The following is a 26,640-nucleotide window of genomic DNA, read 5'->3' as shown; positions in this document are numbered from 1 at the left end:
ATTCAATTCAAACAAATGACAATCAGGGAAGTAGTACCGATGCGATATTTGATGGTATCAAACAATTACTAAATTTTCTAAGACGTGAGAATGATGCTATGGTTACCTTTAATTTAGAAAAAAAAAAAAAAAAAAAAAAAACAGGCCTTACAGCGTTGCATACTGAAATATTTACAGGTCAATAATGTGATGTCTGGAATCTTCCTCACAATAACACGTGGACAGAGAGGTGGGAGTTCGTATTTGCTCCCCGTGGAAGAGGGACATGGGGGCTCACGATTCCATCCAGTCTGCTAGTACATGCTTGAAAATGTTCCACGACAAAAGGCTGAAAAGGTAGCAGGGCAGTGTCCTAGCACGACAGACACGGCCGACCTGGTCTGTCCCGGGCCTCCTGTCCCCAAACAAATACTCCTGACGTCACACCACAAGATCTCTTCATTACTGATCTAACACGCACTGTTCTTCTAAGTCCTGCACCTGGAAGACCTTACTGATCTCCACCTTGTTTAAGCAGCACAAAAGGTACAAAGCATTAAAATCAGACTTTATCAAATGTCTGAATCTAAAATAAAGACAGAGTACGATGATGCAACACTGACAAGAGTTCAATAAATAACAAAACCACCTTTTCATCACTCACTCAAGAGCCCCAAACCGCCCTGAGACTTAAACCATTTAAACTACTGCTTCCAGGAATGGCCAAAGAGTAGGTCTCCAGGCTTTAAAGAGAAATGGGGGAGGAGGGGTTATCACCAAAACAAAGCATTTGCCAGCATAAGACCTAGGAATTTGAAAACCTGATAGTGTTCAGAGGAAGCCTTCACAAAGCCTTCCTGAGCTGAACAAAAGGACTTACTTCCCTGGTTTGATTTCATCTCTGGAAGTAAAAAGGCAGAAATGAAATCAAAGGGCCTCCTTCCTGTCCTGTGGTCTCTATGCTAGCTGGACATGTTTAATTTCACCTGTCAAAGCTACACCTAAAAGTTTAATCAGTCTTATTAAACACTTGGGAGAGGCTGGTTGTCTCGGATCGGTTCCTAAAGAATCCTTCTCCCGTGCACCAGAGATGTCTGCTTCATAATGAAACCTTCATTAAGGTCTCGGGGGTCCCGCCTGGGACCTCCCACAGCATTCAGTTGTCTCTTCCACCTGTGACAACTCCTCAGGCTTTCCTCAGCTTGTCGACACTCTCCAAGAGCGCCGGAGCTGCTTCTGTCACGCCAACCTGGGCCGCACTCACTATGACAGCAAGGAAGCCCGGGAGCGTGCCTGCGGTCTCGGCACAGCAGCAACGGGCAGGGCAGGGCTCTCACGGCCACAGAAGGACAGAGCCTGGAAAGAACGAGCGGGTAACAAACGTGTCCAAATCCACACACCACGCCGGTCACCTCTGGAGGATCTCAGGATACCAAGTCACCTCTCTGAAGCTTTCTCCAGGCCAGCAGTCATCGGCCGGCCGTTCCCGCGTGACGCCTGCAGCGCAGCCACGCAGCTGGTCAGGGCGAACAGCTCTCCGTACAGGAGCCACAACTAATAAACACTGAGAGACCAAATTGGAAAATCAAACTGTTTCCAAGAGCTAATGAAAGAAAAAAGCAATAACCACGGATGTGTGCTCAAGCCCGGGGCAGAGCTGATGGAGGACTTCCCGACGGCTGCATGAGAGGGGACACCAGCGCAACTCCCCATCCTGTCGGGAAAGTGCAACGACCGGGTGTGCATCCTTCCTGATGGGAACAGCGAGCACCATTTATCAGTCATTCTTCCCAAGAAAAGAACCTGTCGTTAATCAGACCTCTCGATCGGACTCCCAATTCAAAGGAAATTCTGGAAAATACATGTTTAATCACATCAACACAAGGCCATTAGCTAAATCCAAAATGCGGGCCATTCTAGAAGACAGATGGCCTCGTTTCCGCAGCACACGGAGGACATGGAAAAATGGAAGGGATGTTTTTATTGCCACAAAATACAAAAGCTTTAACCAGAATAACCTTACGTAACGTGAAAACTGTATCTGGATTGAAATAAATTAACTTTAGAATGACATTTTTGACAGGAAAAACTGACTGTTGCCTAGGAAACAAAGGGTATTATCGAATGATTATCGATTCCACTGGGCACAAACCAGGTGCTACATCTGTTTAAAGGTCTTATCTGGGAAACATATAAACTGCAAGACTACAGATGACATTACATACCCAGAATTTGCTTTAAAATACACTAATAATTTTTTTGGTAAATTTAAGAAACAAAAATACAGGACTGCAGCACGTGGCTGGCAGTTGAAGACAGACGGGCACACTCAGGCTGCTCTGCTCCCTCCCTCTCTCCTTCTGTGCTTAGAAATTCCCACAATAGGGACACCTGGGGGTCTCAGTGGGTTAAAGCCTCTGCCTTTGGCTCAGGTCATGATCCCAGGGTCCTGGGATCGAGTCCCGCGTCGGGCTCTCTGTTCAGCGGGGAGCCTGCTTCACCCTCTCTCTCTGCCTGCCTCTCTGCCGACTTGTGATCTCTCTCTTTGACAAATAAATATCTTTAAAAATAAAAATCCCACAATAAAAAGTAAAAAGAAAGATTTGACTAGAATATAGTATCAACATCCATCTAAAACTTCACATACTTGCTGTTATTTAAAATCTGTGCCGGGGCGCCTGGGTGGCTCAGTGAGTTAAGCCTCTGACTTTGGCTCAGGTCAGGATTCCAGGGTCCAGGGATCAAGCCCTCCATTGGGCTGTCTGCTAGGTGGGGAGCCTGCTTCCCCCCGCCCCTCTCTGCCTGCCTCTCTGTCTACTTGTAATCTCTGTCAAATAAATAAATAAAATCTTTTTTAAAAATCTGTGCTAATGAAATAATATAAAAATAACTATTTCACAAACCATGTTCATAGCAGCTTTAGCAAGAAACAAAAAAAATAAAAATAATTATAGAAAAGCAGAAACTATTTAAAATATTCAGAGGTTACAGTAAGTTAAAAAAGCAGGGTATCAGACTGCGGACAGGATAATTACAGCTATGTTCTAAAATTCACATAACTAACCGTGAATATTTACAAGTATATTCACTAGGATGGGGCTCAGCTGGTTAAGCGTTTGTCCAACTGAGCCCCATCCTGTGTATATACTGGGCTCAGGTCATATCCCAGCGTCCTGGGACAGAGTCCCACATCAGGCTCCCTGCACAGCGGGCGGTCCGCTTCTAACCTCTGTCGCTCCCCCCACTCATTCTCTCAATCTAATAATAAGCAAAATCTTAAAAAAAAAAAAAAAGGAAAATGCAAAAATAATATGAACTAGGTGTTTAAAAAAAAAGGGGTAGTTTTTTATTTTGTTTCATTTCTGTAGTCTCAATTTTTTGAATACCTTATTGTTTCATAACCACACACACTTCATAAAACTCATCGGGCTTGCTGGCTGCATGTGTGCCAAGCAAGCACACAACCCGGAGCCCCATCGCACTTTTCCTCTAGAAAGGAGTAAGCACTGATCCAGCAGGAAAAGCATCCAACTCCCTTCCCAGTGGGTTATCAATACAGATTAATAAAACTGCCAAATGGGTGTCACAGCATTTTTCTTGTGAAAATGCATAACTCAGTCCTGTTCTCTAAGACAGAGGGTCACAAAGGGTGGTGTGGGCCTGTCAGGGGACCCAGAGACCTTCCCAGGGCCCCCAGGTCATACGAATTGGCACAACAATGCCAAAAAGCCACACATTCTCTCCTCGTAAACTGCCGTGGGGTTCTGGGGCAGTTACAGAGAATGGCCAAGGTTATATGAAAAGACTATTAAATAAAGATTCCTCACTTTTCAAACTGTGTATTTGTGTAAGGTCAGATTTCCTCCTCATTCTTCAACCAAAATAACATATCAAATGCAGAAAGAGAGAAGCGACTTGAGAGTCTATTAGACATTGAAGAGATTTATAAAAATATAAAACAATGTCTTTCTCATCAAATTATTTTTTGTTTTTTGAAAACAAAAAACATAACCTTTTATCATAACCACTGTTATTTATATTACATGCAATGGCTTTGTTATTATTGTCAAAGAAAAATCTTTTTATATTTGAGTCTTAATTTTTAATACAAAGATAAGCCCTACAGACTAAATTCTTAAAGATCTGCAATGTTTCAAAGTGCAAAGAGGTCCCAAGACCACAATGTTTGAGAACCACCAACAGAAGACAAAACTAGTCCTGATGCGCAGATGCCTGGTGTTCATGGAGAGGAGACACCGTATGTTCACAGATGGGGAGACGTAGTATTCTGATGGCAACAGTCCCCACATCTAAAGAGTCAACCCAATCCCTATCAAAATCCCCCCTGCCTTTTCTGCAGAAATTAATGAGCTGATCCTAAAATTCCTATGGAAATTCAAGGGACCCAGAATAGCCAAACAGTCTTGCAAAGGACAAAGCCAAAAGACTCACACTTCCTAATTCCAGAACCTACTACAAAACTACAGCAATTAAGACCGTGTGGTACCGGCGTAAGGAGAGACACAGAGATCAACAGACAGCGCTGAGAGTCCAGAAACAGACCCTCACGTTTACGGTCAGTTAATGTTCAAATGGGTGCCAAGACCTTTGAATGGGGGAAGCAAGCTCTTCTCAACAAACGGTGCTGGGACAACTGGGATCCACATGCAGCAGAACGAAGGCGGACTCTGTCCAACTCTGTACATAAAAATTAATTCAAAATGGATCAAACACCTAAATACGGGCACCTGGGAGGTTCAGGAGGTTCAGTGGGTAGAGCATGTAACTCTTGATGGCAGGGTTGTGGGTTCAAGCGCCACGTTGGGTACAGAGATTACTAAAAAGTAAAATAAACTTTAAAAAAAAAAAAAAAACCACCTAAATGTAAGCACTAGAACTGCAACACTCAGAATAAAACAAAGGAGTAAATCTTCATGGCCTGGGTCAGGCAATGTCTTCTTAGAGAGGACACCAAAAGCACAGGTAGCAGAAGAAAAAAATCCACTGGTATTCATCAAAATTAAAAACTTTTGGACTTCAAAGCACAGCACCAGCAAAGTGAAAAGATAACCCAGAGAATGGAAAAGAGTATTTGCAAATTACATACTTCGTAAAGGATATGTGTATATATACGGAGCTAGAGAGGGAAGAGCGTGTTCCTAGAACTCAATTCTAAGAGACAAGTAAGTAAAAGACAGAGTCTGAACTGACATTTTCCCAAAGACATACAAATGGCCAATAAGCACATGAAAAGATGCTCAACATCATTAGTCATTAGCAAAATGCAAACCAAAACACGAAATGCCACTTCAAACTCACTGGAATGGATATAATCAAAAGACAAACAACAAGTGTTGGCAAGGACGGAAAGAACTGGAATCGCAGCACGCTGCCGGTGGGAACGGGAGGCCGCACGGCCCCTCTGGGAAACGGCTGCAGATGCTGAACACAAGCTCATCGAATGACTGAGCAATCCCACACCCAGATACACACCCACGAGGACAGAAAGCGCATATCATCACCAGAAATCGCACATGAATACTCATCGCAACATAATAGCCAGAAAGTGGAAATAACTCAAACCATTAGAGGTCAAGATCCTTATTTTCATCCATGTGCTTGGCATGCTTCAAACAACCATAGCTGAAGAACTTGATAATTTCTAAAACGATCAAAATAAAGATATCGTTCTCTTAAACATGATTTTTCCCCCTGCTTACAAGACAGGTGGTGTGTAAACACAGATGATTTGTCTGCGTATTAGAAATCCAAAAAGGAAAGAATTAGCATTTGGATCTCTGTTATGCAATGATTCCTTGAAGTGCTTTACAGGTCACCGAATCGACTTCCATTCTCTTCGTAAGGTCTCCTGCCCACTTAGCGGACTGGGAAAGTGAGTTCAGGGGTGACTCAGTCACGGTCACACAGCGAGCTCATCCGCAGACACACATCTAGTTTCCGCTCTGCCACTCTGTATGCCCACACAGGAGTTCAGCAGGGCAGGCCACTCACTCCGCCGACCCAGGCCAGTGGGCATCCGGGACACGACCCAGCCCCGCAGCTTCGGCAGCCCGTCTCCATTCCTTCCTCCCTTCTCGGGGGACCGGCCATAGCGCACCGGTGCACAGATGATTGAAGAAAGCATTTAAAAACAAGCACTTTTTAAAAAACCAACATGGTAGGGGCGCCTGGGTGGCTCAGTGGGTTAAGCCACTGCCTTCGGCTCAGGTCATGATCTCAGGGTCCTGGGATCGAGACCCACATCGGGCTCTCTGCTCGGCGGGGAGCCTGCTTCTCTCTCTCTCTCTCTCTCTCTCTCTGCCAGCCTCTCTACCTACCTGTAATCTCTCTCTGTCAAATAAATAAATAAAATCTTTAAAAAACAAACAAACAAACAAACAAAAAAAAACCAACATGGTGCCTAAATAGAAGCCAAATATTTCATCTCTTTATACGACGACCTGATTCAATGCCAAAAGAAAAACACGCCGCGTTGAGATGATTTGTTGCACCTTCCTGGGAAGTTTTCAAGTATACAGATAATTTTTTATCAGTTGACCTTGAAATGTAAAACATTTCATATGAGATGAGATTCTACTCTATGGGGACCAGCTATAAGACCTCTTTTCTCGATCTAAAAACATTCTTCTGAAGCCAAGAGTCTCTGCGTCCCCAGGACGCCCTCCAGGCTCTCCCCTCACCCAGCATTCAACACGTCACACACTCTCTTCTGGCCTGGGCCGCTCCTCCCTCTTGGAGAGCTTCCTTCCCATTCCTCTCTCCCTCCTCCAGGCACGCAAAGCCTTCCCGGTTCTTCGGGGCACTGACCAGATCTGGGCTTCTCCCCTACTATCCCGACCCTCTTTAAGTAACCCAGGTGTTTCATGTCCTTACATACAGGGTACGGGAGGAGTATGTATCCCACCAATGGATGCTACAGTTCACCCCCGAGAGAGTCCTTCTGTCAGTAACACCCGTACACAGGTGGCTTAGCTCCAGTGCTGTCTCCACGCTCTGCTTCCGTGCCTGCAACCACAAAATGAGGGAGAGGTCAAGTCAGCTAAGGCACCTTCCACCTCCAGCAGTCTGCAGCTGGGAGCAAGGGGTTCCGGGACAGAGCCTGAGAAGAGCAGCGGGACAGGACAAGATGCTGCTGCACAGACTCGCCTTCTGAGAACACCCGGGAACTGCTAGGACTGTTTTCCAAAAACCGTAAATGAATATTCAACTAGGTAAGTAAACATAGTTTTATCCAAATATGGAAAACAGGTGGTGGAAAACTTTAGAGACTGCCCTTAATAGAGTACTATATGATGCCCTTTGAGAATCCATTAGAAAAGCCGAAATCTGTTACTTTCAAAGTTCTAGACATACTTTGTAGAAAGACAGTTTACCTCCAGACCTCTAGAACTAAAACTCCTTGGGAAAAACAGAAATGGTCAAAGAAGCTAAATCAAATCATTCCAGTACAATCACAGCGTCTGCAGATCTGGAAGGACATTTGTTAAGAAGAGCAACTTTCTTCTAGGAACTCCATTTGCACACCTCTAAATGGAGGCGTTAAGAAAATGAAATACTGCCACAGGAGTCCGGGTCCCTCGCGCATCCCCTAACGCTGCAGGCCGCACTACCCGGTTTCTCTCGCGGCTCAGCGGCTGTCTGCATCGCATGATCCTGTCTTAGAGGTTAGTCTGTGTACCTTCCACAGCACCTTACAAAGATCATATATTCAACGGACTCTGTAGGCTTGAAGAGTGGGAACACTCACAGAGCAACAGACAGCTGTCTCCAGGAGAGCGATTTCTCAGACGCACTCTCTCCACGACAGCCCCTTCTCCCCACAGAGCTCCTTCCCCTAACTGTGGCTGGCAGCAAAGACAAGCAAATGAAAGGAAGGAATCCAACCTTAGGGAGTGGTTGTTCAATTACACATTTAAACTGTAGGGAACCGTAGGGAAACAGTCCTGAACAGATGCTGCCAGTAAGCTTCCAGATTAATTTTTCTAATTTCCTTTCACACATGTACACCTGTGCTTCTACTGAAAGAGCCGGCAGTGGGAAAAGGGAACTTATTTTTTACAGTTCGGTCAGATTCTGCTCCTAGAGAGGGCAGAGAATCAGACACAAGACACACTTATTTCTCTAGCCAACAGGACTGGAAAAGTACCCACATGAGAAGTAAACCCCCGAAGTTACATTTAAAAATTATCCCACTAACAGGTTTTTAGAACTTCTCTACAAACTGCACACACACACTCAGAAAGGTCCCTTCCAGCTTTATGAATAAGCTGGTTGGTGGCGGGGCGCCTGGGTGGGTCAGTGGGTGAAGTGTCAGCACTCGGCTTCCGATCAGGTCATGATCTCAGCGTCCTGGGACAGGGTCCTGGGACCGAGCCCCGCATCGGGCTCTCTGCTCAGCGGGGAGCCTGCTTCCTCCTCTCTCTCTGCCTACTTGTGATCTCTGCCTGCCAAATGAATAAATACAATCTTTTTCAAAAAGATTCTTTCTCTTCTTCTCTCTCTGCCTCTCTCCACACTACCTCAAAAGGAAAAAAAAAAAAAAAATGATGCATGACACGTTATCTCACTCTGGAGAGGTCAATTATTTCAAAAGATTGTCTTAGCTGGAATTCTTATGAAAATATAGCACAAAACAAAGGGAGAGTTTAGGTCATCTCATTAACCCTCTGGTTACAAGCATTTTTGACAAATTTCAAACTACCAGTCCAATACTTGGTCATAAGGAAGCCTAAATAAAATATTATTTGAAACAAGTGAAACAAATAGGAAGACTAAAAAGTCCTATCTCTTACCCTGCGTGTGACTGTGATGGTTATTTTGTGAGAGGGCACACAGCTGGGGTAGGTGATCATATCCTTAGATACAGCGCCTTTCGGCCCTCCAACTCTATCTTTTCCTCTGACCATGAGTCACTTCTTCTCTAGGAGAAGACCATCTCCCGAAACAGATACACATCTTTTCACCCAAAAGCAGCAGATGGAAGGAGCACTGACCCCATTAGGCCTAGCTACATAGGGCACGAGCTCAAGTGGTCCGCACGCCTGTCTGAACACGACCAGCAAGCGCAAGGCCAGCCCAAACCGGCGCCCTTACGGACACGATTGCAGCCTGTCTACTCCGTGCCATCTAAAATGAAAGGAGTAAAATACAGGAAGATCTATTTTCCACAAAGTTCAACCCCATACTTGAAAAGGCAACTGCCCCGAATCCAGCCTGTTTGGAATGTACTCTGACCTCCATTCGTCCATCATCATTTCCCCATTAGGAACCACTTCCCCTATTGTGAACCATAAGCCCGGGCCAGCCAGAGCTGCCCCAGTGGCCGGCCAGACGGACAGCCCGCTGAACCGCTCGGGCCTTACTCAGGCCCCCTCAGTCCCAGGATCATAGCCACCCAGGCACTTTCGGGTCAAGGGGCACCTCCACCTCTGCCACACACAACCACCGATTGCAAGCCAAGTGTGTCTAGTGTCCAGGGCAGAAAAAGAAGGCCTACTGCTGGCATTTCATCTGTATTATCACCTTATGGAAAGAGCAGAACTGCCCCATTCAGTCTCTTTCAGAATTTATTTTTACCCCAGGGAACTGCATTGTATGTGGCTCTCCCTTGTTTGATGACGCAGTTTTGTTAACTTCATTTTGAACATGGCATCATCTTCTCGAGATAATCCACACTCTCCCTAAGAATCTTCACTTTCGCTCTTTTACATCTGAACACAAAAAATGCTGACGGCTTAATGTAGTATCAGTGTACAGCCGCACCAAGGAAAGGTCAGAATCAACACCACAAAAAGTCTTTCAAGAGACCCCGAAGCCCTCTTCAAAAAAAAACAAGGCTCTGGACAGGACCTTGCTTCAACGCTTTTCAAAGGAAAGTCTCCATGCACCTCGGTCTTCTCGTCCAGCCCTCATTCCCCCGAGGAACGCCGATCACATTTTATCATCCTTTCCATCTACGGTCCCCAAACTACGACTTTAGAGTGCCCTGAGCCGGGCTGCCGGACAGCCGCACGCCGCTGACCCAGGAGGGGGCCAAAGATCAGAACCAGAGGTGGAAAACCGGTGTGAAGTCCGGAACTATATATAGTTTACTTAAAAAAGTTGAATTTAAGAAAAGCCAACACGACAAAAACCTGTACACCTGACACTGACAGACTATTTCCACTTCTTCACCCTGTAACAGGCATGCAGTTTGCAAAGATGTTAAACTAAAAAAAAAAAAAAAAAAAGCTTTAGTTTCAGAAAAGGTACTTTTGATCTGCGCTATCAACGGCCAATTAATCAAAACTAAGGAAGAACAGTGCTTCTCCAAACGAAGGACCATGGAACTCGGCCAGTCGTGAAAACATTCCCAAGAGTGAGCAGGGCTCGAAGTCCAGAGCCGTTCGGTCCGACAGATGGAAGTGACAGAGACAACTACCGTGCCCGGGGGCTCACTGGGGCACGCGCCTGCCCTCCGTGCAGGTCAGGATCTCTGGGTCGTGGAACGGAGCCGCGTCAGACTCTGATCTCAACGGGAAGTCTGTCTCAAGATGCTCTCTCCCTCTCCCTGCCCCTGCCCCTGCTGTCCTGCGGTGGCTCACTCTAGCAAGTCTTTAAAGAAATTAAAAGCCATTTAATAGCTTTCTAAGTGGTGATATAATATGCCTGATTTCAAACCTACAGTAAAGCGCGGCCTCCTAACAGATGTGTATTGCTTAGCACTGTGGTGAGAGGGAACTACTCCGTAACAACTGCACTCCTACACAGCTCCTGAAAATCAGACCTCGTAAGTCAACGCTAGGGACCCAACGACAGCCTATACGTAAGACGACCTGAAAAACCTTCATGAAAATGACCAAGTTTTTCCTTAGTGGTTTCCACGTCAAGGAAGGTCTAGAGTGAGCACCTGGGTGGCTCAGTCGAGGAATTGCCTGCCTTTGGCTCAGGTCATCACGGCAGGGTCCTGGGCTGGAGCCCATGTCCGGAGTCTGCTTCTCCCTCTCCCTCGGCCTCCGCCCCTCCCTCAGGCTCAGGCTCTCTCCGGTCCGGCTCTCACTCACACTCGGGCCCCTCTCTGGAATACACCGCTCCTACCAAAACAATGGCTCACAGAAACAAGGACGTACTCGCGGAAGGCGCACTGGTCCTCTATCCGCGGTCTGGACCCCACGCTCCGCCCGGAGCTCCCCTTCTCCCTCCTTCACCGCTCAAACACGCTCCCGGGGCTCCCTCGGAGCACGAAGCACCCGAGGAGCTGAGCGGGAGGAGGCCGGAGGAGCAGAGACCAGCGCAGAGACCGGCAGGATGGGAGGGAGAAGCTGGGGGCCTCCCCGGCAAGGTGCAGCCTCTCCGGAGACGCCGCTCCCCGGGACGGACTCCCCGCTTGCCGCGGAGACGCTCCCCCAGGCCTCCGCACGCCCTTCCTCTCCTCGCCACGGGACACAGGTCATCCCAGCGGCCGGCAGGCCTCCCGCTCCCTTCGCCGCCACGGATGCTGCTCCTCCGCAGAGTGCAGGGAAGCGCTGGCTTGCCCTGCATGGCCGGAAGCAACTGGAAACGGAAGCAGGTCACTCTAAAGCCCGGGCACGGTCCGTACCCACTTCAACTTGTGCAGGCTCCTTCCCGTGGGATCTCATCTTAGAGCGAGCCGGTCGGTCGAAGCCGTCTTGTCTTCTCACATAAACCGTAACGCATCACCTAAGACTTCCACTTTGTCTCTTTAACGTACAGCTTAGTTTCAAAGTGTGAACAGTACCGTCCTGCTGGAATAATTATTCTCCAATTTTTTACAACTGTCTTATCTAAGACCCAAGTGAATAGTTTTCTTAGTGGTTTGTTTTTACTGAGACACTCCCAAGTTTTCAAATTAGTTTTCCTACGGATGTTTTTCTACTATTTTTATCAGTTTCTATTAGTTAAATCCTATAACTGCACTAAGGAGTCTAACTGCGCTGAACAAGTCTGGGAACGCACTTCACTGGCTTTTCTAAGCCGACAGTGTATCAGGCAGGCAGAGAAAGAGGGCAGCAGGGTGCAGGTGGCACCGGCGCGGCCAGCCTGGCCCACGGGTCACTAGGCGCCGCATCTGGGCTCACCGGCGTGAGCTGTGCTTCCCTGGGCTCTGCGTTCATGGCTTCAGTGAACACCACAGATCGAACATCAGTGTAACTAAGCAAATATCTGCAGATCATTTTTTATTTTAAGATTTTATTTATTTATTTGACAGAGAGCACAAGTTGGCACAGAGGCAGGCAGAGAGAGAGGGAGAAGCAGACTCCCCGCTGAGCAGAAAGCCCGATGCGGGGCTCGATCCCAGGACCCTGAGATCACGACCTGAGCCGAAGGCAGAGGCTTTAGCCTACTGAGCCACCCAGGTGCCCCTCCGCAGACCATTTTTTTGACCTACAGACTCCTCAAAATCAGCTGTTTAAAAAAAATCCATTCCTGGGGTACCTGGGGTGGTTCAATGGGTCGGGCCTCTGCCTTGGGCTTGGGTCATGATCTCAGGGTTATGGGGTCGAGCCTCACATCTCACATCGGGCTCTCTGCACAGCAGGGAGCCTGCTTCCCCCCTCACCCCGCTTCTCTCTGCCTGCCTCTCTACCAGCCTGTGATTTCTGTCAAATAAATAAATAAAATCTTAAAAAAAAAATGATCTGTAAAATGTTATCTGTAAAAAAAAAAAAAGAAAAAAAAATCCATTCCCACCACCCTTCTCATTTAAGACAAATAAACAAAAACTGACAATCCCTCCGTCTCAAGGAAAGAGATCATCTACCCAGCTGCCCAATCCAGAAATCTACAAAACAGTCTGAACTTCCTCTCAAATAAGCCCGTATCTGTCTCCCGATCTCTATTACTGATAAAAACTACTCAGATAACCATCATCTCTGAACCAAATTACCACCCCAACTTCTTTTGCATCTCCAACCCCACACCAATTCTTTGTAGATGACTTTTCTGATGCAGGAGATGGTCTTCCACTCCGTCGTTTTCATCCCCAAAGGCCCGCACTTGGGACTGCCCATCTTCTCCACTGCCTGGGCTGCGAGACCTTCACACCCAGGGACGGTGTACGCCAAATGCACACGGTCTCTTCAGTGCTGGGAAGGCAGGAAAGTCTACCTTCTCGGTCACTGTATTTCTGACACAGAACCTAACAGAACAAAACCTCAGCAGATACGTGTTTGTTTAGTCACTGCATTTTTCATGCAATAAACACATGAGAAGAAATTCTTGGTATTTAAAATGATGATACCGGGGCGCCTGGGTGGCTCAGTGGGTTAAGCCTCTGCCTTCGGCTCGGGTCATGATCCCAGGGTGCTGGGATCGAGCCCCACATCGGGCTCTCTGCTCAGCGGGGAGCCTGCTTCCTTCTCTCTCTCTCTGCCTGCCTCTCTGTCTACTTGTGATCCCTCTCTCTGTCCAATAAATAAATAAAATCTTAAAAAAAAAAAAAATTAAAAAAAATTTAAAAAAAAAAATAAAATAAAATGATGATGCCCAGGGACGCCTGGGTGGCTCAGTGGGTTAGGCCGCTGCCTTCGGCTCGGGTCATGATCTCGGGGTCCTGGGATCGAGTCCCGCATCGGGCTCTCTGCTCAGCAGGGAGCCTGCTTCCCTCTCTCTCTCTCTGCCTGCCTCTCCATCTACTTGTGATTTCTCTCTGTCAAATAAATAAGTAAAAATTTAAAAAAAATAAATAAATAAAATGATGATGCCCAGTAAAAGCCTCTGTTGCTACATACTATAAAAATGTGTTAATGTAGGAAAAGGCAGTGTTTTTAGGTTGGGGCAAAATTACTGTGGGTTCATTTTCATTTCATCTCAAATACTCTCGAGATGCTGTATGTGTGTGTGCATATGTGTGTACTTGGAATCTGAGCATGCAGAAGAGTTAACTACGGTGATGCTCACAATAAAAAAACCACATTTAACTAAAAAAATAACAACAAATCCTTGAACTTCCAAGTGGCAAACACACTAAAACTATGACTTGTACTGAAGGTGGAGGTCAAATATCTTTTTGAAAATGTGCTGAAAGCTGAGCCCTTCCCCAGGGAAAACAGACATATACCTGAATGTTAAACACAGACTAGGAAGTTCAAGGACCCCCTAGTCCACCTTACGGACAGCAAGCTGGACATCTGAGGAGGAGGTCAAGAGCAGCGACTCGAGGAGCACCCAGCACCCTGACTCCCACTAACCGGGCAGCGACACTGGGCACGCTCATCTGACCTGCCGTGGGCGTGTTGAGGGCAGGTACGGCATACAGCACGATTAAACACCAATGCAGTCATAACTAATTACTAGGCAAAGGCCGGACACCAGGAGCCACGAAGCACCACCCTGACTCACAAAGTAGCAGCCGGAGCCTGAGCACAGGGCTCAAAGGCCAGGTGTGACAACCTGAGCTTGCTTTCACACCTCCCAGCATGACCATGCTAAAAGGGAATACTGAAATGCAACGAATACCACCTAGCATGAAGTGTTCCTTATAAAACTGACACTACTCTTAAAAAAGAATTTAAGTTCCACAGCTAATGAGTTCAAAAATACATACCACTTTAGATAATCTTTCATTCTGATATACCAAAGGATATGTATCCCAGGCCTAATACCATCTCCATTTTAGAAATAACTGGATCACGACTCAGTCAGGATTGGAGTTCAACTGATGAACTTAACAACACCACAGATGTTCCAAGCAAACTATCAGAGTCCGCATCAGCTCCAATAATTCTGAGAGGCTGTTCAGCAAGGTAAATGAACTTCCCTCCGTCCTGGGATTTGGGGAGCCCCTGACCCCAATGACACTCACTATAAAAAGTACTATTAAAATGTTCTGGTTAGGGCGCCTGAGTGGCTCAGTGGGTTAAGCCGCTGCCTTCGGCTCAGGTCATGATCTCGGGGTCCTGGGATCGAGTCCCGCATCGGGCTCTCTGCTCAGCAGGGAGCCTGCTTCCTCCTCTCTCTCTCTCTGCCTGCCTCTCTGCCTTACTTGTGATCTCTCTCTGTCAAAGAAATAAATAAAAATCTAAAAAAAAAAAAAAAAAAAAAAAAATGTTCTGGTTAAAACCAGCATTTCTGGGGCACCTGGGTGGCTCAGTGGGTTAAAGCCTCTGCCTTGGGCTCAGGTCATGATCCCAGGGTCCTGGGACAGAGCCCCACATCCGGCTCTCTGCTCAGCAGCGAGTCTGCTTCTCTTCCTCTCTCTCTGCCTGCCTCTCTGCCTGCTTGAGATCTCTGTCTGTCAAATAAATAAGTAAAATCTTTTAAAAAATTAATTAATTAATTTGATTAAATAAAACCAGCATTTCTGAAGCTCAGCTGGGCTGTGTGGCATAGGCCACAAATGTATCAGGCTACTGTGGCAATCTGCATTCATTTCTCACATTGTGTAGGCAAACTCCAGGCTGCTAAAATCTGAAGTCATTGCACACGGCAGGGAGCGGGCGAGAACAGCGGCGGAGGACGGTAAACCAGTAAACTCGGCCCGGAGAGGCGGTACCGCGTCACCCGGAGTGATCCTCTCTCAGGTGCGAGCTCTTCTTTACCGAAAGGGGGGGGGAGCACGAACACAGGTGCGGACACTACCAAAGCCTGAACACAGAACCCTGCACCAGCAGCGGAGATACCAAGGTGCCGTTTAGGAAGGAAACCACCAAATTCTTGGGAATTTCTCAAACTAATTCTCAAAGACAATATGTAAACCGCAGTCTTAATATAGGACACAAACTGGAAGACCTATTAGCGCCTTCCAAAGGTAATTAAAGCCAGTAAGTTAAATTATCTAACATAATAAACAATATCCTTACTTTTCTTTAAAATGTGTTTAAAAACACAGTTTAATAGCAGCTTTAAGATTCTGCTTTAAAAAAAATAATAAAATGCCAACTTAAAATTCTGTAGCATACATAAAGTGAACGCTTTTACCAGTTTCACTTTTCCTTTCAAAATCCCACTAGTAAGAAGCATCTTACGTGAGGTCTGTGATTAGAGCACAACGCAGGGCTGAGCTCAGAGTGGACAGCACAGGCACAGCACTCTGCCGCCTGCTAAATGGCTGCCTCTGCACTAACTTTACACTTCTGGGGCCTTCAGTTTGAGTCGTTAAAGCTCCAAAATCCTCGAACAGGAACTGCAGAGTTACACTATTTTTCTGACAGTTATTTCAGAAATAAGTTATCGAATCTCAGTTAATAAAATAAAGCAGACCAACACTCAGCCTCTGACAGCGACCGTCCCAAGCGCTACCGCACGCACTCAGAGCCCTGCAGGAACAGGGCAGAAGAACAGAAGCTCTCTCTCGTCCCCGTCTGGTAACTCCACAGTGACCGATGCTGCTGATGGAAACAACATTCTCCACGCAACTGGATTAAGGCTGATCAAATGTACTATGTCATTACTAAACACTCGGCCAGTACGATGCTTCCAAGTGTCCGACAAACTTACCACAGCAACGCGCGGCAACGTAAACCGGAAGTTAATGATCTAGCTTTAATTTCCCTGCTCATAAAACCGCCCAGTAATAGCATTTGTGGCCACATAATGACCCTCGGAAAACATCTGACCTATGGTCTTTACCTTGAGCTATAATCTGGCATTTTCAAGAAAAACAGTGAGTTAACAGAGCACCTGTTAACCTGCACAGTGACAAGCACACTTTCCATATTCTGAACTTCAAAGGACAAGTGCCAAGACTGTCCATGTGCCTAACTGAACCTACTAAAACTCAGGGTCAGGAGGCCCTCAAGGAACTCTGTGCAGGAAGAGGCCGCACTCCGAGGGAAGCCTCACCAGGTCACAGACACTCCTGCAGATGTGTATGGCAGATGCATGTTGTTCTTGCTTTTTTAAAAAAAAATGTTATTCATTTACTTGACACAACGAGAGAGAGAGTGCAGGGGAGCAGCAGACAGGGGAGAGGGAGAAGCAGGCCCCGCTGCGCAGGGAGCCTGATGCAGGACTCAATCCTAGGATGATGGCCTGAGCTGAAGACAGGAGCTCCATCGACTGAACCCCCAAACGGCCTGCAAACGTATCTTCTTCTTCCCTCATTCCATTCACCCTTAGGGGTCAATTCTCCGGCACAGAGGCCTGAAAGGTAATGATTTCAGCAGAAGAAATGGAAACAGAACAACACACAGAAAGAAGTGTGCGGACCCGCCGTCATGCAGACCTTCGGTCTGCACTGCTGGCCCCACGCCCATGTTTAAGAGGTGCAGAAGAAAATACTGCTGATTCACTAGTTACTCATTTGTACAATGGTCTGTACACAAGTGACCTGTTGAAGGGAAACCGGAAATAGCATTAGAGTCTGAAAACAAGCAGCAGTGGAGTTATGGATATTAATCAAAAAGGAACATGGAACTTCCAATAATCCCAAGGAAAGTTTCATCCAAAAAGGTTTTCACACCAAACTTCTGCACTCAATGACAACCAGCGTCCCACCAATTATTTGAATGTCTTTACCTCCTAAGGAGAAAATGGTTTTGCATTCTAAACGCCTAGATTGCTAAAAGGTAACTTTCCATAGGGACTTCAAGTCTACTTTCAAAAGTGCCTGCTATCCTATGACTCTGCAGAGCTGGGAAAAGCCAGGCAGCAAAGGATTACCGTACCGCACCTCCGTGGGCATACACTTCTGCATGGTGGGGCAGGAGTTACACAGATGGAAGATTTAAGAATAGAACAGACATAAAGTAATCAACAAAGAGAAATACTCAGAAAGCAGTCTTTAAAGAACAGGTTTTAAAGGACACGGTATTTTCAAAAAAAAAAAAAATACTTAAAGGGCACGTTTCACATGTTCAGAGAGCTACAATCAACTTGTAAATTAAGGTGACTTGTAAATGTGTATCAAATCGATCACTGTTTTTGTTCTTATATTTTGAGCTTTGACAGTAAAACAAAGCTTTTTAAAATCTGAAAACAGAATGTTCTCATTTTTCAGCGATGTTTCTAAAAAAGGATCTGTCAATTAGCCCACCTTAAAAGCTGATGTAACGTACTTTGCAACCGTTAAACACTAGTAAATTTAAGGCATATTTTTAAACCATCACTTTAAACATTCTGTGTAATAAAACTGGATGAGTTTCTAAGCGAGCTATTCTCCATTTAGGCCAGGGCTTGGCCTTTGCCCCCGTGACACATGGAAGCAAAGACACCAGGGCCCTCCACCCCAGGGCCCCGTGCGGAACGCCCGCCCGTGTGTGCCCTCTCCTTCCTCTCGTGTCACTCTCCACAAAGCCAGCTAATCACCTCAAATGGCAATTCTGGGCATGTAATTCTCCTGCTGAAAACCCTCCAAGCGCTTTCCACTGTTCTTGGGATACAGAGAGAACTTCTCACCTACACAAAGACGTCTCACATTCTATACGATCCAGCGGCTACCTTGACCGCCCTCCTTCACTGAGCCTCACTCCGAGTACTCGCCCGCGTCCCTGCACGGGGATCGCTGACAGGCATCCTGTCCCGCAGGCTGACTCTGCCCCACCACACTCTTCCTTCCGGAGCCCCGCGGCCCCGCGAGGCCCACAAGGCCAGCACAACGTATGGCTCTCATACGAGGTTATCTGGTCATCCACCTGCCCTGTGGCCCATGAGCTCCAAAAAGCAGGGCAATCCATCCCTTTTGTTCACCACTCTAGCCCCCAGATGTATTCCTGAATTATTTGGTGAATACTCTGTACCACTGAGAGGCCTGGGTTCCTGTCCACGAACAGAATAGAAACCCTCAAGCTTACAGAGTTAATTCAAGCCCCGGAAGACAGACCATACACGACCTATGGAAATGACATGGTACGTCATAATGTAGGAAGCGCTACAGAGAAAAACAAGGCAGGGACGGGAGGAGTGTGCGCTGCAGTAAGAGCGAGACCACTCGAGGGAGCGTGGTGCTGAGAGCCGTCAGTAAGTGTTGGGGATGGAAGCTTCAAGAATCCAAATGCCTGCCTGCTTTCCTTCAAATAAAACATCCCACTTTTCTAATCCCTTGTAGACCAGGAGCCTTAGTGAAAAGTTCCCGCATCGTTTGTCTTCGTACCGCTAGTGTCTCACTGATCAAAAACACCTGCTCAAGGAAGGCACAACCTCTTGCCTTTCGGTCCTACCAAATCCTGAAGCGAAGACTCTCTACAGGAAATGAAAAATGGAAAAATCCACTGAAGTTTAAAAATACATTCCCAGAGTGCCTGGGTGGCTCAGTCATTAAGTGTCTGCCTTTGGCTCAAGTCATGATCCCACGGTCCTGGGATCGAGCCCTGCATTAGGCTCCCTCTTCAGCGGGAAGCCTGCTTTTCCCTCTGCCACTTCCCCTCCTTGGGTTCCCTCTCTTGCTGTGTCTCTCTCTTGCCAAATAAATTTTTAAAATCTTGTAAGAAGTAAATAAATAAATTTAATTTTTGTGTATTGTAATTGATTTGTTCTAGGTTAATACAATCTGCTTTAACTTTAAAGCCAAGAAACATTTTTTATTAAAAGGGGGCAAGTTTTTAAAGACTGAGAAAGGGAACAATCTAGGTCACATGATTAAATGACTCCATCCAATTCACAGCATGCACTAGATACCACTATCAAATCACTAATATTTTGTCTATTTTGTATAACTGTGCACTACTGCAATCATTTCGAGTGAAGATTTTTATGTTTGTTTACAAAGGCGTGCAACTGTACAATCTGCCGATCATTTCCCTACAACCAAAATGAGAGATGTCTTCAGACACACCTTTTTCCAGCTGGTTGAGCAAAGTTTACTAAACATCTACAAATGGGTCTCCAACCTTCGATGGCTGGACTTACAATTTTTCAACTTCACAATGGTGCAAAAGCAATACACACTCAGTGGAAACCGGGCCTCAAACTCTGAATTTCAATCTTGCTCCCAGTGAGCCCCTAGATCAGAGGAGTGACAGCTGCGATACACTGACTACCGTCCTGCACCCATGCGACCATTCTGTCACTTTCAGTACAGTGTTCAGTGAATTCCAGGAGACAGATACTCAACACTTCATAAACAAATGGGCTTTGTGTTAGAAGATTCTGCCCTAAGTGCAGGCTAATGTAAGTGCTCTGAGCCCGTTTACAGCCAACAAGGCTAAGCTGTGATACTCTAGGTCAGGTGCATGAAATCCACTTTCAACTTAGTATTTTCAGCCTTCAGTAGGTCTACCGGGACATAACCTATCACAAGTCGAGAAGATCTGTATAGTGCACCTGGACCTAAGCTGCCCAAAGAGGTCACAAACAAAAGAGATCTCACCCAGAGGAGCTTACATTAATTCATTAGGGGCTGTGCCTGAGCTACTACAGAAACAGCAAAGCAAAGCACTAAGCACAACCTTAGAAATTAAGGCAAGGATTCTGAAGGACTCCTGAAATACCCTTATAAAGATGGATTAAAGAGCGAAGAAGTAAAAAAAAAAAAAAAAAAAAAAAAAAAAAAAAAAAGATTCCATCTCAACCAGAGAAACGGGGAGCACAGGCAACAGCACTTGCAACTCCACGCTTCCGAGGGAGAGGCCGTGGTCAGCTTAGGCCAAAGGAAGGCAGCCCAGCCAGCAAGGAGGAGGCAGAAAGGCCAAGGCCCCTGGAGCAGGGCCCCTGGGCGTCTCTCATTTAGACAGGGGACAGTCACGGAGGAGTTTTTACAAGGGCTTAGCAATCAGGATATGCCTGTAAAGCAAGCTCTGGCCGCAGTTTGAGTAAAATGGTATGTTGCACATAAAAAAGGCACTTTATCACACAAATAAATACTATCCTAATTTTAAGTTTTTAAGCCCATACATATGCATCCCAAATTCCATTAAGAACACTTTCAGTGAAAACTAAGTCTCATCTCAATGATTATTAAACTCCCTCTAAAAATTAAGTAGCACGCTTTCAAATGTGACTTAAATACAAAATGTCCTAGTGTTCTACAATGCACTCTGTGACCTAGGTCTCACTATCAGGGAAGCAGGAAGGACACTGAAGAAAAAAACCGAACCGCGAGAGAGGACATGAAAGTGTTGGCATCACTCAGCAGCAGCCCTTATTAACTAAGCTATGAGGGATTCACAGAAAAATGGTGAAAAGATAGTTTATGAAAGTATCAAAGGAGGGGCACCTGGGTGGCTCAGTGGGTTAAGCCTCTGCCTTCAGCTCAGGTCATGATCTCAGGTCCTGGGATCGAGTCCCGCATCGGGCTCTCTGCTCAGCGGGGAGTCTGCTTCTTCCTCTCTCTCTGCCTGCCTCTCTGCCTACTTGTGATCTCTCTGTGTCAAACAAATAATAAAATCTTTAAAAAAAAAGTATCAAAGGGAGGAAAAAAGTATCAAAGGGACAGAAGGAGTTCTGGGGTGAGGGAAGACAGGAACGGAAGAAGTATGAGCTGACTTAACACTTCTCTTAGCTGTTCCTGAGGTTAAAGACACGTGCAGGAAAAATAAAGTGTTGGAACACTGGGGAAAAAATCATTTCCACATTGGAGTTCTCTTCCTTCTAATAAAAGAACCTAAACTTTCCACTTTACAGTTCAAAATTCCTATAAAGAAATTCAATTTCCAACCCCGAGAACTGCAGGAGGAGCGGAGTCGCTCCAGGGACACCAACAAGTGCAACACCGAGCGGCACAGCCTGAACTGAACTGAACCCAAATCAGATCTGGTGAGCTGCGCGCTCAAAGGCAGGGCCTCGTTGACTGCGGACTCTAAAATGAGCTCTTACAGAAAAGAGAACTCTTCACAGGAATAAAATCTTACAGAACAGCATAAGCAGGAATGCCCAGCAAGTTTCTGTTTCTAACCATGCATTTTCCATAAAAACAAACCTCAGTGTTTGTTTTCTTCTGTCCATTAGAAAACTGTTGAGTCAATGGCCTTGTAGGACGAATTACAAGAATATACTGAGATTCTCTTGCCTTTACCTATCTGAAAAAATCCTTAAGTATGAGAGAAGTCTGCAGGACTACAAGCAGGGGTTCTGAAAGCATATTTAATACTCGCTCGTGCCTTTAACACGAAGACACTATGAATAGCATTCCAAGTATCCTTTATCTACACAGCTTTTAACAATCTCGAGGGACCATCATAAAGATAGCACACGTTAGGGGCGCCTGGGTGGCTCAGTGGGTTAAGCCTCTGCCCTCGGCTCAGGTCACCATCCCAGGGTCCTGGGATCTACCCCCCATTGGGCTCTCTGCTCAGCGGGGAGCCTGCTTCCTCCTCTCTCTCTGCCTGCCTCTCTGCCTGCTTGTGATCTCTCTGTCGAATAAATAAAATCTAAAAAAAAAAAAAGGAAAAAAAGATAGCATGTTACTAAAATTAGAAGGCCTAAATAATAATGCTACTTATCGGGACGGAAAGTATGACCTGCAGCGTTCCGTGGAAGTAACAGTGGAAGGAGCGGGCCGCACCCACTTCCCACTGGTAACAGGCCCTCAGGTCTCCCCCTGGAAAACTTGTCAAACTGTTGCAGATCCACTCACAGTCTTGGGGCTCCTTGCAGGCGCTGCTTACCTATGACCGTTCACAACCTGCGGCTCCCGACTTGCACTGTGCGTTTCAGAACCGTGTGTTACCATCCCTGAAGACGGCTTCGCAAAAACAAGCCACGAGACTGTTTCCGCACAGTTTGAATATGTATTTGTCAAAACCTGTGCTTATTAGTGGAAGTCATATGAAGTTCCATAAATTCTCCAACTCCCAACTGTTTTTAAAGCACAGTCCCTGGGAGGCCTTGGGGGGCTCAGCGACCGGCTGGGGCGGGTCATGGTGCGGGGTCCTGGACGGAGCCCGCTCAGCCAGGAGCCTGCCTTCCCTCTCGCACGGCCTCTGCTTGTTTCTGCTCTTGCGGTCTCTGGCTGCCAAATACACAAACTCTTCAAAAACATAAAAACATCAAAGAAAGCACAAGCCCGGAGCCCTGCGTAAAGTCAAGCGCGGCCGTCCCCGCGCGGCCAGGGTCAGCCGCTCTTCCCGAAGCCCACTCACCGACCAGCTGGTCAGCCCCATTTTCTCTCCGGCTCCCACTGCAACCGGGCAGCCCCTTTCTCGACCTGCACACTTGAGCCTCGGATCCCGCTTCCCCTGCGCAAAGGCAGGCGACCGAGCGGCCAGCGAGCCCGGCAGGCGCCGTCCACCCGCCGGCACGGGCACGGCGGGCAGAACGGGGACAGCGGGGCGGCCCGCGGCGCCCGCAGGGGTCGGGGACAGCGCGGCCGTACAAGCAGGCGGGGACGGCACCAGGGACGGGGGCACGGCGGCCCCGCGAGGCCGACCCCGGGCGAGACGACGAGGAAAGCGCGGCCCCGAGAGGACCGGTCCCTGCCGAGCAGGAAGACGCCTCGGTGCCGGCCAGCGAGCTCGGGCCCTGCTCCGGAGCGGGGCCAACCGCGCTTCTGGCCGCGGGCGAGCGTCGGACCGAGGCCAGCGGTCCCCGCCCGGCCGGCCCGAGGCCTCCGGCCCCGCAGCGCACCGCGGCGGACGGGCGCTCGCAGCCTGGCTCCCGCGACGGCGGCTCCTGCGCGGCCCGCGGGGAAGGCCGGGCGGCCGCCGCGGGTCGACCCGTGCCAGCGGCGGGGCTGCGGCCCGGACGGAGCGGCCGCGGCAAGTCGGGCGACCGCGCCCGCGAGGGCAGAGCCCGGGACGGGGACCTCGTCCTTCCCTCCCCGCCGGCAAACGACCCGGGCCCGACTGCGGCGCGTCCCTCTCGCGGCGGAGCGCGGCGGCAGGAGAACCCGCAGCCCCGAGGGGACCCCCGGACGCCACCGACGCTGGTCCGCAGGCCGCCGCCGGCCTCGCCGCCCGCAGGAAAGCCCTGCGGCCCGCCCGGCCGCCCGCGGCTCGGAACGTGCCCTGGCCGCAGGACGCACAGCCCGCGGCGGGACGCACAGCCCGCGGCCGGACGCCCCGAAGCCCTCCCGGGGGCTCCCGCGCGGCGCGTCCAGAAGCGCGGCCGCCGGCGCCGGACGGAGCGCGAACCGCGCCGACGGGAAGTTCCCACGGACGGGCCGCGCCCGACGGCCGCCGCCGGGACGCCGCTGACCCGCCCGCACCCCGCGCCCCCGACCCCGCTCCTCCGGCGCCTCCGGAGCCCGCCTCGCCCGCAGCCGCCCGACAGGAGGACGCGGGCGGCCGGACACGCCCGGACCGCAGGAGCCGCACTTCCTGGTCCCCGTGACCCCGTCCCTCCCCGCCCGGACGGCCGCCGGGCCGGGCCCCCGCGCGCAGGGCAGGGCGAGGCCTCCGCAGTGCGGGCGGACGGCGGCGCGGCGCGGCCCCCGACCCCGGCCCCCGACCCAGACCCCGGCCCCAGACCCCGACCCCGGCCCCCGACCCCGCCCGGTCCCGCCCCGCGCCCCGCCGCCGCCCCGCGCCCCGCGGCCCGGCCCTGCCCGCCGCCGCCCCGTCCGGCCCGCTCTCCGCGCGCCGCGTCCGCCGGGAAGATGGCGGCCCGTGACAGGCGGCGCGGCGCGGGCCCGGGCGGCGGCCGCAGCAGCGGGGAGCGCGGGCACCGAGGCCCGCCGCGCTCACCTGTCAGCAGCGCCGCCGCCGCCCGGCCGCCGACCGCCGCAGCCCCGGAGCCCGGCGACCGCGCCACCCGCGGACGGGCCGAGAGGGAGGGGCGGGGAGGGCGCGGCCGGCCCGGACGAGCGGCGGGGGCGGCGCGGCGCGGGCGGGCGGCGGGCGGCGGCGGCTCCTTCCCGTTTCGGGCCCGAAAATGTCTCAACCTCGCGACTCCGGCGCCCCAACGCTCCTTCCCGTTCGCAGCAGAACACACAGCTCCCGCTTCCGGGGCTCGGCGGAAGTCCCGCCCTCCGCGCGCGCGCGCCCGCGCGCCCGCGCCCTCCGCGCCGCGGCCTGCCGACGGGCGCTCGGAGCCCGGGAGAGCCTCTCGTCAGGGCGGCGCGGCGTCCCGATTGGCTGCGCGCGCCGCCCGCCCCGCCCCTCCGCTTCCCGGCCCTTCCGTGCGCGCGCCCCTCCCGGCGGCGCTTGTGATTGGCGCGGGCGCGCACGCAACCCCGCCCCACCCCGCGCACGCCTCCCGGCCCCGCCCCGCCGCCCTCGCCGCCCCTGCTGCGACCCGAGCCGGCGACCCTGCGCGGCGTGGACCGGCCTGCGCGGCGTGGACCGGCCTCCGCGGTACCCGTCTGCCGGCGGCCGCCGCACCCGCTCCCCCGGCCCTAGGGACCGCACCCTCCGCGTCCTGGACCCCGGGACTGCGGCCCCCGCCCTCCTGGGGCAGCGGCAGACACCCCCCGACCCCCGCCCTCCCACCGGGACCGCGCCCCCCGCCCCCTTCCCGCGGGGCAGAGACCCGCACACGCCACACCCCTGCCTCCACTCCCGGCACCGCGAGCCAACCCCGACGACCCCGGGGCCGCGCCTCCCACCTCCCCGCGGAATCAGGGTCAGGCCGGGGCCGCGACACACCCCAGACCCCGCGCCCCTTTGATACGTTGTCACATCCAAGTGGCAAGAAAGCTCACAGGCTAAATAATGATATTTTAAATCATTTTAGATAAATAAAAATATTCTAAAAGGGGGGGCGGTGCCTGGCGGTTCGGTGGGTTAAGCCGCTGCCTTCGGCTCAGGTCATGATCTCAGGGTCCTGGGGTCGAGCCCCGCATCGGGCTCTCTGCTTGGTCGGGGGCCTGCTTCCCTCTCGCTCTCTCTCAATCTCTCTTTCTCTCTCTCTGCCTGCTTGTGATCTCTGCAAATAAATAAAAATCTTTTTTTAAGTAAATTAAAAAGTAAAATCGTTGTAATGACTTCGTAACGGGCAGGAAGAGTGGAGCGTCCCGCAGTGCGGAGAGCGCGGACATCGAGCATTGGGAGCTCCCTTCCGGAGAGGACTGGCGGGTCGGGGGGCCCTTGTCAGTGCCACGGGCCTGCTTCCCGGCACTTGTCCACTCCTGGGCCCGGACCCCTCCTCCCCACGGCTGAACTCAGCGCTGCAGACCACCTTGGGAAGATGGGGAACTCTACAAAGCTGGTGGTAGACTTCCACCGTTTTTGCCTGTGTCAACATTCAAGCAGACATTTTGACACATAGATAATTTCCTAAATTACGGAAAAGGTCAGTAACCTAAGCGATCCGAGAATACTTCCTATTGAAATGACATCTTTATACTGAAATGACATCTCCTCTTTGGTACTCACACAGTGTGATCCTTCTTCAGTCAAAACTGGCTCTTTGTAGATACCACTCACACCTGTTGGGCTAAAATCAGCAGCACCAGGAACAGCAGGTGCTGGCCCGGATGCAGAGAAGGGGGACCCTCCTGCAGTGTTGGTGGAATGCAAGCCGGTGCAGCGGCTCTGGAAGACAGTGTGGAGGGTCCTCAGGGAGTTAAAGGTAGAGCTACCCTACACCCCAGCAATCGCACTACTGGGTCTTTATCCCGAAAGATACAAGCAGAGTGATCTGAAGGGACACCTGCACCCCAATGTTCACAGCAGCAATGTCCGCAACACCCAGACTGTGGAGAGAGCCCAAGTGTCTCCTGACAGATGAATGGATGAAGAGACGTGGTCTGGGTGCAGTGGGGTATTACTCAGCCATCGGAAAGACCGAAATCTAGCCATTTGCACAAACACGGATGGAGCGGAAGGGTACTAGGCTAAATGCAGTAAGCCAGTCGGAGAAAGGCAAACACCATATGATTCCACTGAG

At 50.0% G+C, this 26,640-nt stretch overlaps 2 protein-coding genes across 5 annotated transcripts in view; one reads left to right on the top strand and one right to left on the bottom strand.

Annotated features, from left to right (window-relative positions):
• The window catches only part of LARP4B (La ribonucleoprotein 4B), a 90,053-nt gene extending 65,273 nt beyond the window's left edge, over positions 1-24,780 (bottom strand). The window contains exon 1 of one of the 4 annotated variants that reach the window (XM_045072366.1): positions 24,695-24,780. The gene's annotated coding sequence lies outside the window, so the exon portion shown is untranslated. Of the gene's footprint in view, positions 1-6,873; positions 8,356-24,497 lie in introns of those variants that run through there. The other 3 variants (XM_045072365.1, XM_004757904.3, XM_004757905.3) reach the window with 3 other exon arrangements.
• On the top strand, positions 18,773-25,419 carry LOC123389787 (basic proline-rich protein-like). Its single transcript, XM_045072355.1, has 3 exons — positions 18,773-18,786; positions 23,062-25,068; positions 25,152-25,419. The coding sequence occupies exons 1-3, from the start codon at positions 18,773-18,775 to the stop codon at positions 25,417-25,419; spliced, it is 2,289 nt and encodes a 762-aa protein (XP_044928290.1).
• The last annotated feature ends 1,221 nt before the right edge of the window (positions 25,420-26,640 follow it).

The sequence above is a fragment of the Mustela putorius genome, unplaced genomic scaffold, assembly GCF_011764305.1.
Source record: "Mustela putorius furo isolate JIRA1106 unplaced genomic scaffold, ASM1176430v1.1 tig00004033_pilon_pilon_pilon, whole genome shotgun sequence".
NCBI classification, from domain to species: Eukaryota; Metazoa; Chordata; class Mammalia; order Carnivora; family Mustelidae; genus Mustela; species Mustela putorius.
This window is presented reverse-complemented; position numbering and strand designations above follow the sequence as displayed.

Bases quoted from the DNA above. Each gene is read 5' to 3' on its own strand.
- LOC123389787 (XM_045072355.1), top strand. The intron at 25,069-25,151 runs GCGTGGACCGGC...CCCCGGCCCTAG, and splicing joins CGAGCCGGCGACCCTGCGCG to GGACCGCACCCTCCGCGTCC.